The sequence below is a fragment of the Penicillium cosmopolitanum genome (genome assembly GCF_028827165.1).
Source record: "Penicillium cosmopolitanum strain IBT 29677 chromosome Unknown utg000006l:49.0-5199605.0:1.0-5204138.0, whole genome shotgun sequence".
NCBI lineage: Eukaryota > Fungi > Ascomycota > Eurotiomycetes > Eurotiales > Aspergillaceae > Penicillium > Penicillium cosmopolitanum.
The window spans coordinates 4,086,307-4,102,712 of record NW_026622676.1 but is presented as its reverse complement, the minus strand read 5'-3'; the positions used below and the strand labels follow the sequence as shown (position 1 = coordinate 4,102,712).

At 50.6% G+C, this 16,406-nt stretch overlaps 5 protein-coding genes across 5 annotated transcripts; 4 read left to right on the top strand and 1 right to left on the bottom strand.

Annotated features, from left to right (window-relative positions):
- Positions 1–216: 216 nt before the first annotated feature.
- N7509_006060 (MFS transporter) lies at positions 217–2,149 on the bottom strand (the record flags this gene model as incomplete). Its single annotated transcript, XM_056630697.1, has 5 exons — positions 217–484; positions 548–1,128; positions 1,203–1,665; positions 1,718–1,800; positions 1,880–2,149. The coding sequence occupies 5 exons, from the start codon at positions 2,147–2,149 to the stop codon at positions 217–219; spliced, it is 1,665 nt and encodes a 554-aa protein (XP_056489999.1).
- Positions 2,150–4,073: 1,924 nt separating this feature from the next.
- Positions 4,074–5,624, top strand: N7509_006059 (SNG1 family protein; the record flags this gene model as incomplete). Its single annotated transcript, XM_056630696.1, has 1 exon — positions 4,074–5,624. The coding sequence occupies one exon, from the start codon at positions 4,074–4,076 to the stop codon at positions 5,622–5,624; it is 1,551 nt and encodes a 516-aa protein (XP_056489998.1).
- A 494-nt stretch (positions 5,625–6,118) lies between these two features.
- Positions 6,119–7,213, top strand: N7509_006058 (inositol phosphorylceramide synthase regulatory subunit KEI1; the record flags this gene model as incomplete). The annotated part of the gene is made up of 2 exons (XM_056630695.1): positions 6,119–6,160; positions 6,227–7,213. 2 exons carry the CDS (start codon positions 6,119–6,121, stop codon positions 7,211–7,213), a joined length of 1,029 nt encoding a protein of 342 aa, XP_056489997.1.
- Positions 7,214–8,568: 1,355 nt separating this feature from the next.
- Positions 8,569–9,018, top strand: N7509_006057 (uncharacterized protein; the record flags this gene model as incomplete). Its single annotated transcript, XM_056630694.1, has 1 exon — positions 8,569–9,018. One exon carries the CDS (start codon positions 8,569–8,571, stop codon positions 9,016–9,018), a length of 450 nt encoding a protein of 149 aa, XP_056489996.1.
- Positions 9,019–11,210: 2,192 nt separating this feature from the next.
- N7509_006056 (sulfite reductase (NADPH) subunit beta) lies at positions 11,211–16,006 on the top strand (the record flags this gene model as incomplete). Its single annotated transcript, XM_056630693.1, has 4 exons — positions 11,211–11,241; positions 11,317–11,456; positions 11,501–15,913; positions 15,974–16,006. 4 exons carry the CDS (start codon positions 11,211–11,213, stop codon positions 16,004–16,006), a joined length of 4,617 nt encoding a protein of 1,538 aa, XP_056489995.1.
- Between the last annotated feature and the right edge of the window lie 400 nt (positions 16,007–16,406).

Sequence of the window (16,406 nt, the reverse complement as noted above, 5' to 3'; positions counted from 1 at the left end):
GCTAACGAGTCGCAAAGCAGCCCATCATTTAATTTTCTTCTTTGATTACACGGAGGTTGGAGTTCTCAATAGTAGTCTCGTGATATCGGTGCCTCGACAATACTCATTTGTGAAATTTTTGGTTTGTATTATTCAAGTAATCTTTTGATCTCCTCAATGGGAGTGGGGGCGTATTATTATGTACATTTTTAGCACCTTTCAGGAAGGTCGAGCAGTTCAGTTTCTTTCCATCTCTTCTTCGGGTTCCACAGCGCAGTTTTCCTGGGCGGGTTCAAAGAAAGGAGCGAACTTGCTCTTCATTCTAAGTCGTTTGCCAAAGAAGTAAAATCCAATTGGAATCGGGACCAGAACAGCGGCGACGCAGCCAAGCAAGGTGGACGCCCATTGGATACCCATACCATCAAACATTTGACGGGAGAAAAGAGGGAAGGCTGCCGCAACCATTGAACGACAGAATGTATTAGCAGCGATGGCCGATGCAGCACTGTTTGAAGGTTAGATTAGAGGCCGAATTCGGGGAAGGGGGGGAGATTTGGAGTCAACTCACAACATAAGATAGGTATCAATCAGGTAGTTGAACAGTTGAATAAATATTATCAACAGACCAAAGCCGGTGAACAGACCGCTCAGCGTGGGTACAATCCAGTGAATGGTACCGTTGAATCCTGTCCAGCCGAACCAGAAAAGGCCCGCAGCGAACATACCACCTGCTACCATCACCGGCGGAAGACGCCATTCGGGGACCGGAACATTTCCATTCTTTTCCAGCTTCTTAACGTAAGATGGGGCAGTCAAAATGATGTATGCTGCAGCGAGGAACAGACCAACAACCATCCCGAATAAGGGCAGGCCACCGACACCGGCATTCATACCATAGACCTGCTGGAAGACAAGAGTGTAGGCTGTCAAGAAGCAGTAGAGAAGACCGTAAATGAAGCTGAGGTAGACCGTCACTGCCAGAATCAAGGGCTCGTAGAAAAGCAGTTTAAGCGGGCGAGAGAAGTTGTTGATGACCAGTTCTTTGAAATCAACCTCGATTTCTTCTTGCTTAGCGTGGATTCCCCAATTCTTCGTGCGGCGACGCAACTCTGCGGCCTTTTCGACAAGAACGACAGGTGGGTAGGACTCCTTCAAAAAGAAAAGATTCATCAGGAATGCAGCGTAGCCCATGAAGGCAGGAATGTAGGCGGTCCAGCGCCAACCAAGGTAAGACATGTTGATGAATCCACCGATGAAGGGGGCATGAGAGGGCCCAGGAAGACTGTGCCGGAGAAACAAGCAATTGCGACACCACGAGTGCGGTTGTTGAAAATGTCAGAGAAAATGGCGGCAACGACGGCCAATGGTGAACTGCCAAAGATGCCACAGAAGAAGCGACAGATCATAAGAGTCTGTATATCTTTGGATACTGCAACAGCAGTGTTGAAAATTCCAAACCCAAGCATGGCAACCACAATTCCTGGGCGGCGGCCTTTGAGCTCAGATAGTGGTGCCCAGATGAGTGGCCCAGACGCGTATCCGACAATGTACAGCGAGCTTGACAGGACGGAGACTTCGAGGCCAACGCCGAAATGCTTTGAGACGTTTTGAGATGAGGAGCTAAAGATGGCGGAATCGAAAGTTGAGCAAATACTTGTAAAGGCGAGCATGGCACCAATATACACCCTAGGTGGAATGTTAGATCTTGTCTTCCTTCGGACAGAGTAGCATGACTTACTTTGTCCAAAGCGGCCAATTCTGCGGATACAAAGGATCATCAGGGCCATCGAATTCCACCACGTAGTCATCGCGATTCGGGAGCTGGGGGGGGATAGGGCTTGCCGGCGCCGAAAGCCGGTAGAGGTGTTTTTGAAACCCGCGATTTGACGCTTTCACCAACCGTAAGCTGATGTTGAAGTCGCTGGGTTTCAATTCTGCTGAGTGCTTGTGAAGTTGTTGATCGTCGGCGCTCCAGGTCAACTTCTGTGTTGCGCGATTGCAACCTGTGCACATCTGGGTCATACTCGACTGAACTGCTTGAGCCAGACGATGAGCCGGTCGTGCCTGATGTCGTGGGTCGATCTGCCTCCGCCGAATTTCTGTGCTTTTCTTCGCCCCAGTTTGAAACATCGGCCTCGGCCTGTTGGAGCTCTCCGTCGGTTCTATTCATGGTGGGCCGACTAGTCTGGTAATTGTCCTGGAGCTTGATTACTGGCCCCGAGGCCGTGGTGATTCGGGCGTATTTTCTTTGTTTGGTCCAACAGCACTGATAGCGGATGGACCTGAATGAAGAGGGGAAGTGAGAATCTTCAGGTGGCGGCGATCTACCAATATAAACAGAACCTGCCCTGGAGGTGGCCATAAAAGTGAAAATGGAAATGGAGCTAAAGAGGCCGAGTTAACCGTGCAGACCCACCTCCCGACGGCTTCACCTTGCGACCCTAAGTGCCGAGCTTCGTAAGGCCTGAAAAGGGGCTTGGATTTTTTCTAAAAAAAAGGGAAAATTTTATTCCCTTGATAAAGATGATCTTCAAGTGATTTGACCTTTCTCTATGACTATGTTTTGCGGGTATCGCGCTGGCGGTCGGATGCTTATACGGGTGAAGCGATCATATTAACATTCCTGGCTGCAACCTCCCAAAGCCATGATTTTCTGGGACGGTGGGTCCATTTTACTAGTGGGAAAATATGTGCGCGCAGAACAGAATTGATGTCATTCATTCGATGTCATGAATCAATGGCCCCAGGTGGGGCTATTAATAATTTTACGCCGAGGGCGAATGTGAGCGTGAGCTTGAGCGTGAGCTGAGTGGCGATACCAAATGCGGTGCTCGTACCCCAGGAACGCCCGAGCGCCGAAAAATCTGGAACACTGCAGTACAAATTTCGGAAATCCCATACGTACAAACTTCCGAAACTCCGCATACAAATGGTACCTGTGCATTCAGGACAGGAGAAGAACAGTGGAGACATCGATACAAGCATTGACGGGATCTTGAGGAATCTTGGGTCCAACACCGGCTATCTCGGTCCGGAGACCTTTGGGATATCAAATGGCCATAAGTGGGATCCAGATTACTAGTACTCCATTCTCAAGCATTTCTTTTCCGTTTTGTATTCTCAAACAGCAAGAAAACCGTGCCTTTCTCTTTGGGGTAAATATAACTATCAATGATACTTACTAGTAAACAAGAGAAATGGAAAATACATTGAAGCCTCGAGGGTATTTGACGGATCTATCAGCACTAGTATGTATCTCTCTCCGTCGATACAAAGAGCCCTGGAGCAGCATATACGAGATACCCGATGGCTTGAGAAGCCTGGGGCACATGGAGGCCACACATCACGATCAGCAAATGACGATCCAACTTGAAGGTGGCCAGTGCACCTTTAAGTTGGAGAGTGCCAGCCATCAAAAGGTAGTTATACACAGTCATTCGGCCCTATACAACGGCCATAATTCACCTGGATATTATTTGCTACATTTTCAAGTTAGGCACAAGCCATGTCAAGCTTTTTCAGCGGAGCCAATCGCTTATAATTCCACGGTTGATCTCGTCAGTCCTCCTAGACCAAAGCTTAGCAGTCAAGGTAGATCCTATTGCGATATCTGATGGCATCTATCTCCTTGTCTAATCGAGCTCTGTGTTTATATTTATATCTATCTTTAATATCTACTATGCAAGTGAGAAAATAATACCCCATCTGTTGCAGGCTTGGACGAATCAGGTAGTGTGAACCAGGGTTTCCTAATGCGGGCTGACAGGTCCAGACCCCAGAGAATCCCAAGAACCCGACGCTTATTTGCCCTCTTCCCCCGCTGGCAGCCGAACAAGCCAAACTTCTCGTATTGGCTTGAGAGTTCGCCATCATCAGCATTACGATATGTCGCCGCTCACCTCAATTTGGCCTCTTATCCGGGATTCGGCGGGCCGGGATCTCTTCACAGCTTGCTAATCTTCGGCCTTTGCTGCTTTCAAGCTTTCTCACTGACTCACTGACATCCCCTTCTCTCCCCCTTTTTACTCTTGTCATTGTGTCGTCATTAAATATCGACGGGATTGACTGTCCCAAGTCCCCGCTGCCAAGTGATCATGAAGCTGGGGAAATTTTATCCCAGAGCCCGCCAACAGCGACCCAGCATCCATGATCCCGCTGTTCGACCGCGTCGTCTCGCGCTGCTGAAGGCCGCAATAATCAATCTGCTCCTGCTACAATTCCTTTTTCTAGGACTCTTCTGTTACCTTTTCGGCTCTCTTTTCCAGCAGACCGGGCACATTCACAACATCAACATTTTGTTCGTCGACTACGATGGCGGTGCGATTGGCAATGCTGTGCGCAGCGCATACACGCAGCTGGCGAGCACCGGCTTTCCGACCCTGATTGAGCGACCCGCTCTCTTTTACCCAGATCCCAGCAGCGTTGTTGGTGCCGTCTGTGATATCGACTATTGGGCAGCTCTTTACGTCACCCCAAACGCTTCGAATCTTTTGTCGGCTGCAGTTGCTGGCGGATCAGCAGCTGCGTCATACAACAACAGTGATGTGATGACGATGGTTTGGAATGAGGCGCGCTATCCCACAGTTGTTGACTCCGCCGTATCCGATAATCTAAAGGCGCTAGCGGAAGCCGCACGAGTCGTGTATACACAAGCGGATGGAAAACAAATTATCCCGACATTGAACACATCTGACACTGCTGCCTTGGCTGCCTTTTCAAATCCATGGGTTCTATCCTCGGTGAACCTGCAACCAACAACACAAGGATCCCGACTGATCTATAACACGCTGGTTATCATTCTGATCCTGATCCAGGAATTCTTCTTCCTCGGTTATGTGAATGGTCTGTACCAACAATTCCAGCTTTATACCTCGCTCTACCCGCATCGAATTGCCATTGTGCGCCAGATGATTTCGGGTACTTACACATTCATTGGCTCTTTATGTACAACCGGTGCGATCTGGGCATTCCGCCACGGCTGGCATGTTGGCGGTAGCCAATTTGTCATATCGTGGATGGCCTTGTGGCTTTTCGCGCACTTGAATTTCCTTGTCCTGGATGTCTTCACGATTTGGCTGCCACCTCCATATGTTCCTATGGCACTGATCTCCTGGATTGCGATGAATGTCACCTCTATTCTCCTCCCTTTTGAACTCTCACCCGCCTTTTACCGTGTGGGCTATGCTCTGCCGGCACACAGCATTTTCAATGTTATGATTGACATCTGGTCCAGAGGGTGCAATCCGCAGCTCTACTACGCACTTCCCGTTCTCTTCGTCTATGAAGTTGTCGGTCTGATACTAAGTACGCTCGGCGTCTATAGGAGGTCACATTACGCTATGATCAAAAAGGAGGTGGATGAAAAGTCCATGCAAGATCGCATTGAAGCAATGGTCCTTGAGCGACAGTCTCAATATCATATTGATGAGCCGGGTCAAGAAGAGGAAATAGAGACGTCAGAAACCGACCAAGAGGGTGGAGAGGCTGCTCCGAGACAGAGGCGGGGCACTGCGACGACTCAACCAGATGAAGAACTCATGGAGATGATACGGCGGGAGATATCGCGACCTCAAGCTGAAAGAGTCCCGACCAGCCGCGAAAGTACTGGACCTTGTTTCAATCTTCCCTTCAAGGAAAAGGAATAGTATCTTCAAGTTGGATACAGAAAATATGTACTGCTAATCACCAGTGCGCAGTTCACTGCAAGTTGCAAGATCGTCGCCACCACTGTGCTATGTATACTATATGTACAAGTTCATGGTGGAGGTGGCCAGTTCTAGTACCATTATATGTATACCTGGAATCGCCACATAATGTACAATATGATAGTTAGATAATTACTTGTGGTGATTCTAAATTAAACAAATTATTCAATACATAGTGAGAGCCCTGGAGCATTTATTTAACTCGGTAGTTCAAGTTTCCCTGTGTGTAGCACAATTATGCAGCTGCACTTAGTCGATCGATGCGGAAGCGATCGACAAGGCGGATCTGCCGGAAAGCGTCTGCGCCCCTGGACCACTTGGCATCCCATAATCTCCCCCAAGTCCCAGCCATTTCTCTCTCCTACTCTTTGACAACTTGAACCTGGACCTGGAATCGTGGCACACCCTTTCATTGCATACATTCTTCCTTCACCATGGGGTTCTCATCCCGTTTCCTCCGCATTCCGCGGCCAGAGGTAGGCCCGCTCCCCCTGCTTCTTCCACACCCAACGCCCGCTGACGATGTCTCGTGACTTTCGCAGACCTTTCTCTATGTGATGAGCCTGGAGACAGGCGCGTCTCTCATCACCCTCTCGCTACTACTGAACAAGATTAGTGGCCTCTATGGCCTGCTCGCCCTTCTGACCGGCTATCACCTCTCCCCTGTGCAGCTCTCCATGTACCTGTACTCCCTCATCGCCCTCGCCCTCGCCGCTTTACTCTTCCCACACATCCGCAAACAATCGCCTCTCGAATGTCTCGGTCTCGCCTGGCTCTATCTCTTGGATAGTCTCATCAACGCCGCCTACACCGCCGCCTTTGGTGTCACTTGGTTCTTGGTCGTGTCCCAAAGCATGGACGGTGGCAAGATCTCCGGTCCAGGCAGCGAGACCATCGCGCAAACGGCCGGTTTCACCAGCCCCAAGTACGATGCGGCCTATGTCGAAATCCAGCACACCAGTGAGGGTAACAAGTTCGTTGCACACCCTCCTCGCAGTGCTGATCACTTCAGCAACGCTGTCGCTCAGCCAGAGAGCTTCCAGAGCATCATCTTCATCGCCCTTCTCTGGGCCATGCGTGTCTATTTTGTCCTGGTGATGCTCGCTTTCGCCCGCCAAACTCTCCGTCTCTGGGTCGCCGTTCCCAAGCACACTTCGCTCCCAACCCACAGCCGCAATGTCTCGATCGCAAGTGTGGCCGACATTGACCGTGAACCCTTTTCTGCCTACAGCCCCGATGGACAGGGTTGGAAAGGAAAGATTGGCCGCATCATGGTCGGCATTGGTCACAGCTATTGGCTGGGCGAAGAAGAGGATGGAAACTGGCTCAGTGGAATCAACCAAAAGTTCCGCAGCCGTAGCAGCAACGTTGAACTACCTGGACCTCTGGAACGTGAGCGCAGACGCCGCTCCGGCACCGGCCCCCCGCAGCCATCCCAATCGGTTGTCCGATCTGGTCTCATGCAGCAGCCAATTCACGAACATCCGGGAACCAATGTCAAGATGCAGGACTGGGGCGAGACTCGGTAAACCATTTCTTGTGCGATTCTCGTGGCGGTGGCCCAGGCCAAGCGCTGTCTCTGCTTTTTCGAGTCACTCTTTTCACAGCAAAACATGTTGCGGAATCGCTCTCGGCTAGCAACTCACTGGGGTGCTTTTCACCAGTTGTAGACTGACGCCTGGCACCTACCCGTTCTACTACCCCATGGACACAATCCGTTATGGCTCTTGTGTCCGTTCCATCGTTTCACCGGCTGATCGGAACGCGATGAACCATCCGCTGCGAGCTTTACGTCCCTAATTGTTACCTTTTCGAGATGACGCTCTAAATCCGGCATCTCTTTGGGCCCGACATTTAGGCACCGTTTCAGGCTCAACCCCTGTCATGTGTATCGATTGATAACAAACTTCAGCGATACACACTGTCCAGAACCACCGTGGCGTTCGTCTCAACGAACATGGCTCAAAAGGCGAATCCGCCATCTTTCATGTGCATTTGCTATCTTCCGGCGTCAGGTCTTGTATATTGCTTTCTATATGGGGTTGAGGTCTTACTAATATGGCGCCTTGGGACGGACATGACAACGGTTTCAAAATATTCCAACCTTGTACACAGTCCTGCTTATATACCACACACATGCATACTATGATGATTATCAACTTGGAAATTTTCACTTGGTTTATATCCCCGCGTACTCCGTAGAACATCCACTTTCGCGTCCAATTTTCAGGGCTGAAACCACCCAAGATACCCCCAGGCCCGCGCGTGTTGCGATCTACGATGGTGACGCGCATGTGCAGGGGTGCATAAAAGATTCAAATAAGCTCCGCATGACGACCGGGCGTATGATCGACCCCCTTTATGAGCGATATTTGACCTATGACGGAGCGCAAATTAAGAAAAATGCCCAATTGATACCCAATATCAGAAAATGTTTCCCCGAATAACGCCCGACTGGGGCCATCTTTAGCCCGGAAAGGTAATTTCCTCGTCGAAAGTTTAAATTAGTGTGTCCGGCACGCTCGGCGGGTGGCGGAGCGCCTGTCAGGTTCCCGAGAATATGGATCGTGTTACTTTTAGTATCTCTTTGTCAAAACTTATACTCCAACTCGTCGCCCCTACCCCCCGTGACCCAACCCCCTATACCAAAATGACTGAGTGCTATCAATCCTTTCGAACTGCTGGTGGGTGGTTACCCTTTTATGATCTCTCTTATAGCCAAGCGTTAAAGATTCTAGGATTCTACAGGGCTTTTTACGATCCCAGGGCTGAGTGCATCTCGGTTGAAAAAAATCGACTGCAGATCGATTCATATTAGTACCCAATGCTCAAGGTATGACGCACGGCTCTAGATGATCCGCTCGTGGTCTAAATTAGTTCCCAGATGTTCACTATTCAATTCGATGCGGCCGGTATTTACAAGGTCGGCACTCGAACTCAGCAATTCCACGTCTCCTTCGAGGAAATGATGTCCTTCACCGGTGGTATCATTGGTCTCCTGGAGTACGGACTGGCGTGGAAAGTCATGAAGGTGTCAATAGGCAGAACTCGACATCGACTATGGCATCATCCAGGATCATCAATCGACACACAGCCCGCAATCTGGATCGATAACTCTGGACCTGTTCTATACGAGCTTCGCCACGGCTTAGAGTATCTACGCATCTGTCCAGAAGAACTGGAGACGTCTCGATTCGGCAAAGCTATCAAATTATACTGGGATGGTGGAATGACCGGCTTGAAAACCTCTTGGGTTGTGAGAATGGTCATCGAAGCTTTCTTCGTTGGTCTTTGGAGGAACTTGTTGCGGCGACTGAAGAAACGGTCCTTTTGATGGGCGGGTTCTTCGTTTTGACCCAACAAAACAGATCAACCCCCGGATACAAAAACTCTATAGCAAGACCCGGATACCGAACAAGGCCTGGACGAAGACACTTCTTGGTAATTTTAACGCCAAACGGATGATATCGCCATAGCAAACTCGCAATTCTTTCACTCCATCGCCGGATCGGCGTGCCGGCCAAGACCCCTCGATCCCGACTATGAGACCGAAAATTGCAGCCTCAAAATCTCAATTGTCCAACGCCGAACTTGAATCGAGTGGCGGAGATGGTTTATATATCGAATCCCATTATCCAGGGGCTAAAATATATATTATTTGGACAAGAAGACGAAAATAATCGACGGATGCAGGAGTGTGGAGGATCAGGACACATTGAGAGCAGACGAATGGGATTTGGGTGATAGCAGAAGCTAATTTGAGGCTTTTGCTAGTGCTATTACTGTGGAACTTTGCATATTTTCTGTATGGCTCGCCCTGCTCCCTGTGTACCTAGGTATCTTCTACTACTAGTACTCTACGAGGGGTTCAATCAAGCCGCATGGTTTAATCGTAGTTCAACAAGAGGGCTCCCGAGATATGATCTTCTGGAAGCTAATAGATCATATTCGTGACTAGCACCTTTGTTGATTGATCAAGTGCTAAGCCTTGAGTATTTCACTTGCAATTATACGTATTAATGCCTTCGTCGGTCCAATACTCCCTTCAACGGGTACATTTGATGTTGCTCCGCTACCGGATTGGGGCCAGTCATGTTTGTGATAGCACTCCCGGGCTGGTACTACTAGTACTGTAGTCCTTATCGAGATGAGACAAACCTTCGAGTCCGATACTAGTCCGGTACTACTACTACTACTAGTAGGTTCAAAGTTCAAGCCCTGGGGTTGCCTTTAAAAGTACTACTACTAATACTAGTAGTACTGGGATATATATAGTTCGGCTTACCTCCTCGTTTTTTGACTGATATCTAGGCTTTTGCTACGCGATGTGCGTTGCTTTGCTTTGTGAACATCAATACTAGTAGCCGCCGAAGTACTGTATATGTCTAGATACGGTATAGGGTTGTCCGCCCTAGATCTCAAGATATCCATGGAATCTTTCGCTGAAAGCATGAATGATATAGCTGCTTGGTTGATATTTGCGAGCTTCATATACCCTTAATATTGTTAGTCATCTCCGATAGTTCGACTGGCCCAGTGGTTAAGGCGCCCGTCTTACACACGGGAGATCGCAGGTTCGAACCCTGCGTCGAACATCATGACTAAGTTTTTGCCTCTATATAGGAGGAGCCAAGCTTCTATCGGGAGGGCTTTTTTTGCTATTGCATCCTTGATAATCCATTGGAAAAGTACATTACTCTACATTTTTGGGCATCTGGCTATCCGTATCTGCTCTATAATTGATTATAATATATTTGATCGGGCTCTGCTGTGATCACGCCATTCAGGGATTTGGCGGTGACTGAAAACTGGCAGTGGCCGGGTGATCACTTCGTGCTGCCGACTCTCGACCGAGAATCGGTAATTGCCGTGATGCTATTGGTACTCTAGGTGCGGTAGGTACCTCGAGACGGGGACATGAGAAAGGATAGTGTAATTAACACAATTGGGAGTATTTTGAAGAAATAGGAGAAAGAGGAGAACTGGGATTAGGGAATATTACTATTATTTTCAGCTTTGATCTCCTGGTCCTGAATAGATATACTCTAAGAACTCTGTGTATTGACAATATCAATCAGATACGGAGTATGCAGTCCTAGGTGCACACCTGGGCACATTTAGGGTACATTAAAAGTGCCTCAAAAGCCGCCCGCGCGGTGACGTGCTCGGCCGGTCACGAGATTCCCCGCACTATGGCCTAAAGCGGTATGTTTGCATCTGTTGCTGCCGGGGTTTGCATTGATGTCGTGATCGTGCACCAATAAGAGTCTTGCTGATCTAACCCCGATGGCGGAGAACTCGTTGGAGGAATCTTGCCGACTTTTTTTTCTTGTTGAGAGATAGATCTTAAGAGTGTGCAAAGGGACTTCAATTGTGTCATATTCCTCCTATTCCCTTCCTTTCTGTGGTGGATCTGCATCGAGCGTGGGAGATCGTTGCATGCGCCGATAACCCAATATCGCGCCTGAATTTCCCCCTCATCCCACCTTACTTTTGCTGTAACTTTCACAGCATTACTAGCCAGCTATGGCATCAGTTCAAAATGCGGGCGACGCGGGTAAGTTGCCTATAAACATTCACATCTCCTATCATGACAGGCCCAATTGCTAACCGTATTCCTCTCCGTGCTTAGTGGCCAGAATCGCCTATCTGGCTAGCGACCTCGTCCTCTCAGTGCAACCCTCCCTGCAGGGCGACTCACTCTTCTCAAAGTCGCTGAAGACTCTCAAGTCAAACAAGACTCCCAGCGCAGTGTCAAGGGGTACCACCGAGGTATTTGAAATCCCAATCCAGCCCTATACTCTATATATATGAAGAAGGATATCCCTAACAGATTGATCAGGTGCAAGCCGTGCGGTATAACGAGGACCCCCCTTCTGTCTACCTTCTACCCTTTGCAAAAGGGCGAGAACGTCTCTGTTGTCACCGGCTCTTCTATCCTGATTTCATCTGTTCCTCACCTCTACCGCCTCGCCAACTTCCCTGTGGTCCTCCACGTCGCCCTGGAGCCGTCCCCATTCCCCGATTATTCCGTGATTAGCTCCATCCGGCAATGCGGCTTCACATTCCTGCACTCGGAGACCGTTCAGGAGGCCCAAGACATTGCCCTCACTGCTCATGCTTTAGCTCTGAAGTCTGGAAAGGGTGTTATTCACTTCTTCGACCCCGCCAACTCCACTAAAGACTCTGCCGTTGCCACCGAGGATGTCGAGGTCGTCAAGAAGATCCTAAACCTGGCTGGCAATGCTGCTACCCACACCACTGGTGCGGAGACTCTGTACACCGAGTCTGGCCGTCAGGCTACCGTTTCCGCCGAGGGATCGCAGGCCATCCCCGCCGGCCAGGGAGAGGCACCTGCCACCTTGGCTGTCCCTTCTCAGGCCCAGACTCCTTCCATTAGTGTCGAGAACTCCTCCGTTGGCTCCTCGCGCCGTGATAGTATCGCTGGAAGCGAGGCCCCTAGCTCGACTGCCACCACTGTGGATAACTCCAGTGTTCGCTCTGTCAACGCTGCCGATATCTTCGAGTGGACTTCTCAGATCTGGACCGCTCTGTCTAAGGAGGTTGGCCGCACTTATAATGCTATTGAATATACCGGCCCTGCAGATGCTAAATCTGCTGTGTTCGTCTTTGGCTCTACCGGAGTCTTCGTGGATGCCCTCTCCAACCCCGGTGCCGCTGAGCTTGAGAACGTTGGTCTCATCACTGCCCGTGTCTACCGCCCATGGGTTGGTGGCCAGATTGTTAGCTCCATCCCTACCTCGGTGGAGAAGATTGCTGTTTTGGAACAAGTTCGCAAGACCACCAAGTGGGGTCCCGCTTTCATGGATCTTCTTTCCAGTGTGACGCCCTCCAATGTCCGTGCTCAGACCCTTAAGGTTGTTGGATATCGTCTTGGATATGTTGAGCCCTCAACAGCTGTCCAGGCTCTCCGAGGAATTCTCCAGAACCTGGAATCGTCTTCTCCCATCCAGAACCTTGACATTGGTAGCCCCCATGTTCCTTCCACTGAGCAAGCTCTCGAGCAGCCCCACGTGGAGAATGCTTACCTCAAGATTCTCCACCAGCTTTTTGGTGAGCGCCTCTATATCGCCAACCAGCTTGGCGCCAAGACCGCCGGTATCTCTTCCACTATCGCCGCCAGCCCCGAGTACGGTTTTGGTTCCTTGATCGCCCGTAAGGAGCACCGCAAGCGCTTCATTCGTGAAGTTGAGGAGGCTTCTAAGTCCTCCAGCTTCGCTACTGATGTTCCCCAATCCTGGTTGTCACGATGGGCTTTGAACGTGAACGAGGCCGCTAAGGCCAACAAGATTGCCCCCGATGTCATCGCTCGCCTCTCTAACGATGGCTCTCAGCTATCTCGCCAGCTGCTGCAGTCCAAGAAGCTTTTCTTTGAGGAGTCTCAGTGGCTCGTGGGCTCTGATGCTTGGGCTTACGATATCGGAAACTCTGGTGTTCACCACGTTCTCGCTTCTGGCGCCAACGTCAACATGTTGATCATTGACTCGCAGCCTTACTCTGAGCGTACTGCGGCGGACCCCACTCGTCGCAAGAAGGACATTGGTCTCTATGCTATGAACTTCGGCAATGCTTACGTTGCCTCCACTGCTGTCTACGGCTCCTACACCCAGGTGCTGCAGGCTATGGCCGAGGCTGAGCAATTTAAGGGTCCATCCGTCGTTGTCGCTTACCTGCCCTACCACCAGGAGAACGACTCTGCTCTCAGCGTCCTCCAGGAGACTAAGAAGGCTGTTGACCTCGGCTACTGGCCTCTGTACCGCTGGAACCCCGAGAACGAGGAGAAGGGTGAGCCTAAGTTTGCTCTTGACTCCGAACGCATCAAGCGTGAGCTTGAGGAGTTCCTTCGTCGGGACAACCAGCTCACCCAACTCATGAACCGCCACCCGAAGTTCTCATCTGCTCTGTCTGCCTCTTACGGTACCGAGGTTCGTGCCCTGCAGAAGCGTCAGGCCAAGGATGCCTATGAGAAGCTTCTGGAGGGTCTCTTCGGAGCTCCCTTGACCATTCTCTTTGCCTCTGACGGTGGTAACGCGGAGAACATCGCCAAGCGTCTGGGTAACCGCGGTCGTGCTCGTGGCCTGAAGACCACTGTCATGGCCATGGACGATTTCCCCATTGAGGATCTGGCTACCGAGGAGAACGTTGTTTTCATCACCAGTACTGCCGGCCAGGGTGAATTCCCCGTGAACGGCCGCGGTCTGTGGGAGCACGTCAAGAACTCTGGAGACTTGGACCTGTCGACCATCAACTACTCCGTCTTTGGTCTGGGTGACAGCCACTACTGGCCCCGTAAGGAGGACAAGATCTACTACAACAAGCCCGCCAAGGATCTGGACGCTCGTGTTGCTTTCTTGGGTGGTCGCAAGCTTGCCGACATCGGCCTTGGTGATGACCAAGACCCTGATGCTTACCAGACTGGTTACTCTGATTGGGAGCCCCGTCTTTGGCAATCTTTGGGTGTCGACAAGGTCGAGGGCCTGCCCGAGGAGCCTGCTCCTTTGACCAACGAGGACATCAAGATCCAGTCCAACTACCTGCGTGGTACTATTGAGGAGGGTCTCGTTGACGAAAGCACTGGTGCTATCTCGGCCAGCGATGCTCAACTGACCAAGTTCCACGGTACATACATGCAGGATGACCGTGACATCCGCGATGAGCGCAAGGCCCAGGGTCTGGAGCCCGCCTACAGCTTCATGATTCGTTGCCGTCTCCCTGGTGGTGTCGCTACCCCCAAGCAGTGGCTCCAGATGGATGCTATCAGTAGCTCCCATGGTAACGAGACCATGAAGCTCACTACCCGCCAAACCTTCCAGTTCCACGGTGTCATTAAGAAGAAGCTCCGCGGTGCCATGCGCGCTATCAACCAGTCTCTCATGGATACGATCGCTGCCTGCGGTGATGTCAACCGTAACGTTATGTGCAGTTCTCTTCCTGAGCTGTCCGAGTTCCACCGCGAGACCTGGGCTTTCTCCAAGAAGATCAGCGAGCATCTTCTTCCCTCCACCACCGCCTATCACGAGATCTGGTTGAAGGATGAGAACGACAAGAAGGTTCAGGTTGCTGGTGATGCCATTGTTGACCACGAACCTCTCTACGGCGCCACCTACCTGCCCCGAAAGTTCAAGATCACAATTGCCATTCCTCCCCACAACGACACCGATGTCTATGCTCACGATATCGGTCTGATCGCCATCAAGGGTGCTGACGGACACCTGGAAGGTTTCAACTTGCTTGCCGGTGGTGGTATGGGTTCCACACACAACAACAAGAAGACCTACCCCCAAACTGGTCGCATGTTTGGTTTCGTCCCGAAGGACCAAGTCCACATTTTCTGTGAGAAGATTATGCTCGTGCAGCGTGACAATGGTGACCGCAAGAACCGTAAGCACGCCCGTATGAAGTACACCATTGACGACATGGGTGTCGATGTCTACAAGGCTGAGGTCGAGAAGCGTATGCCGGATGGCCTGCGCTTCGCTGAGGCTCGTCCCTTCAAGTTTGCCTCAAACGTCGACACCTTCGGCTGGTTGAAGGACGAGAAGGGATTGAACCACTTCACTTTCTTCATTGAGAACGGCCGTATCGAGGATACTGCTGAGTTCGCCATGCGCGCTGGTCTTCGTGAGCTGGCTGAGCTTGGCAAGGGAGAGTTCCGTCTCACCGGTAACCAGCACTTGATCATCTCCAACATCACCGATGAGGATCTTCCCACCATCAAGGAGGTCATGGCTAAGTACAAGCTGGACAACACCGCCTTCTCTGGTCTGCGCCTGTCCTCCTCTGCCTGTGTCGCCTTCCCGACTTGCGGTCTCGCTATGGCCGAGTCTGAGCGCTACCTTCCCGTCCTTATCTCTAAGCTTGAGTCCACCCTCGAGGAGAACGGTCTGGCCCGCGATTCGATTGTCATGCGTATGACTGGTTGTCCCAACGGTTGTGCCCGCCCATGGCTCGCTGAGGTTGCCTTTGTTGGTAAGGCCTACGGTGCCTATAACATGTACCTGGGAGGTGGCTACCACGGTCAACGTTTGAACAAGCTCTTCCGCTCTTCCATCAAGGAGGATGAGATCCTGGAGATCATGAAGGACTTGCTCAAGCGGTACGCCCAGGAGCGCAACACTGACGGCGAGACTCCCGAGCGCTTCGGTGATTTCTGCATCCGCGCCGGCGTCATCAAGGCTACCACCGATGGACAGAACTTCCACGCTGATGTAAGTGAAATGTAACCCCCCATACTTACTCAATGGTCTCAATTCTAATTTTCCCATTAGGTCGCCGAAGAGGATGAGGAGGATGAGGAGTAAATGCTAGAGGAAATGAATTCCTCAAAACCATACAACGTGTCATGACCGCCACGGAAAACCAAAATCTGTCTTCTTTTTTTCTACGTATCTTCTGTTGATAATATTCCTGTGCAAGTCCTTTTTTTCTTGCTCTAGATGCATTGATTTTGGCGAGCGATTATTCCGCTCGTGCAAAAACACACCGGTTTTTTGATATCACCCATTTTTCTTCTTCTATTCACGAATGTATGTATCTCTATAACTTTGATTGAATACATAGATTGATTCCCATAATGGGGTATGAACAAACGAGGGAATACTGCTACTAGTAGTTCTAAGAAACCGACATAGATTGAACTTGAAGTTAGCGAAAACCCTTTATGTTCAAGACGAACCAGGTTTCCAGGCAACCGAGCTTTCT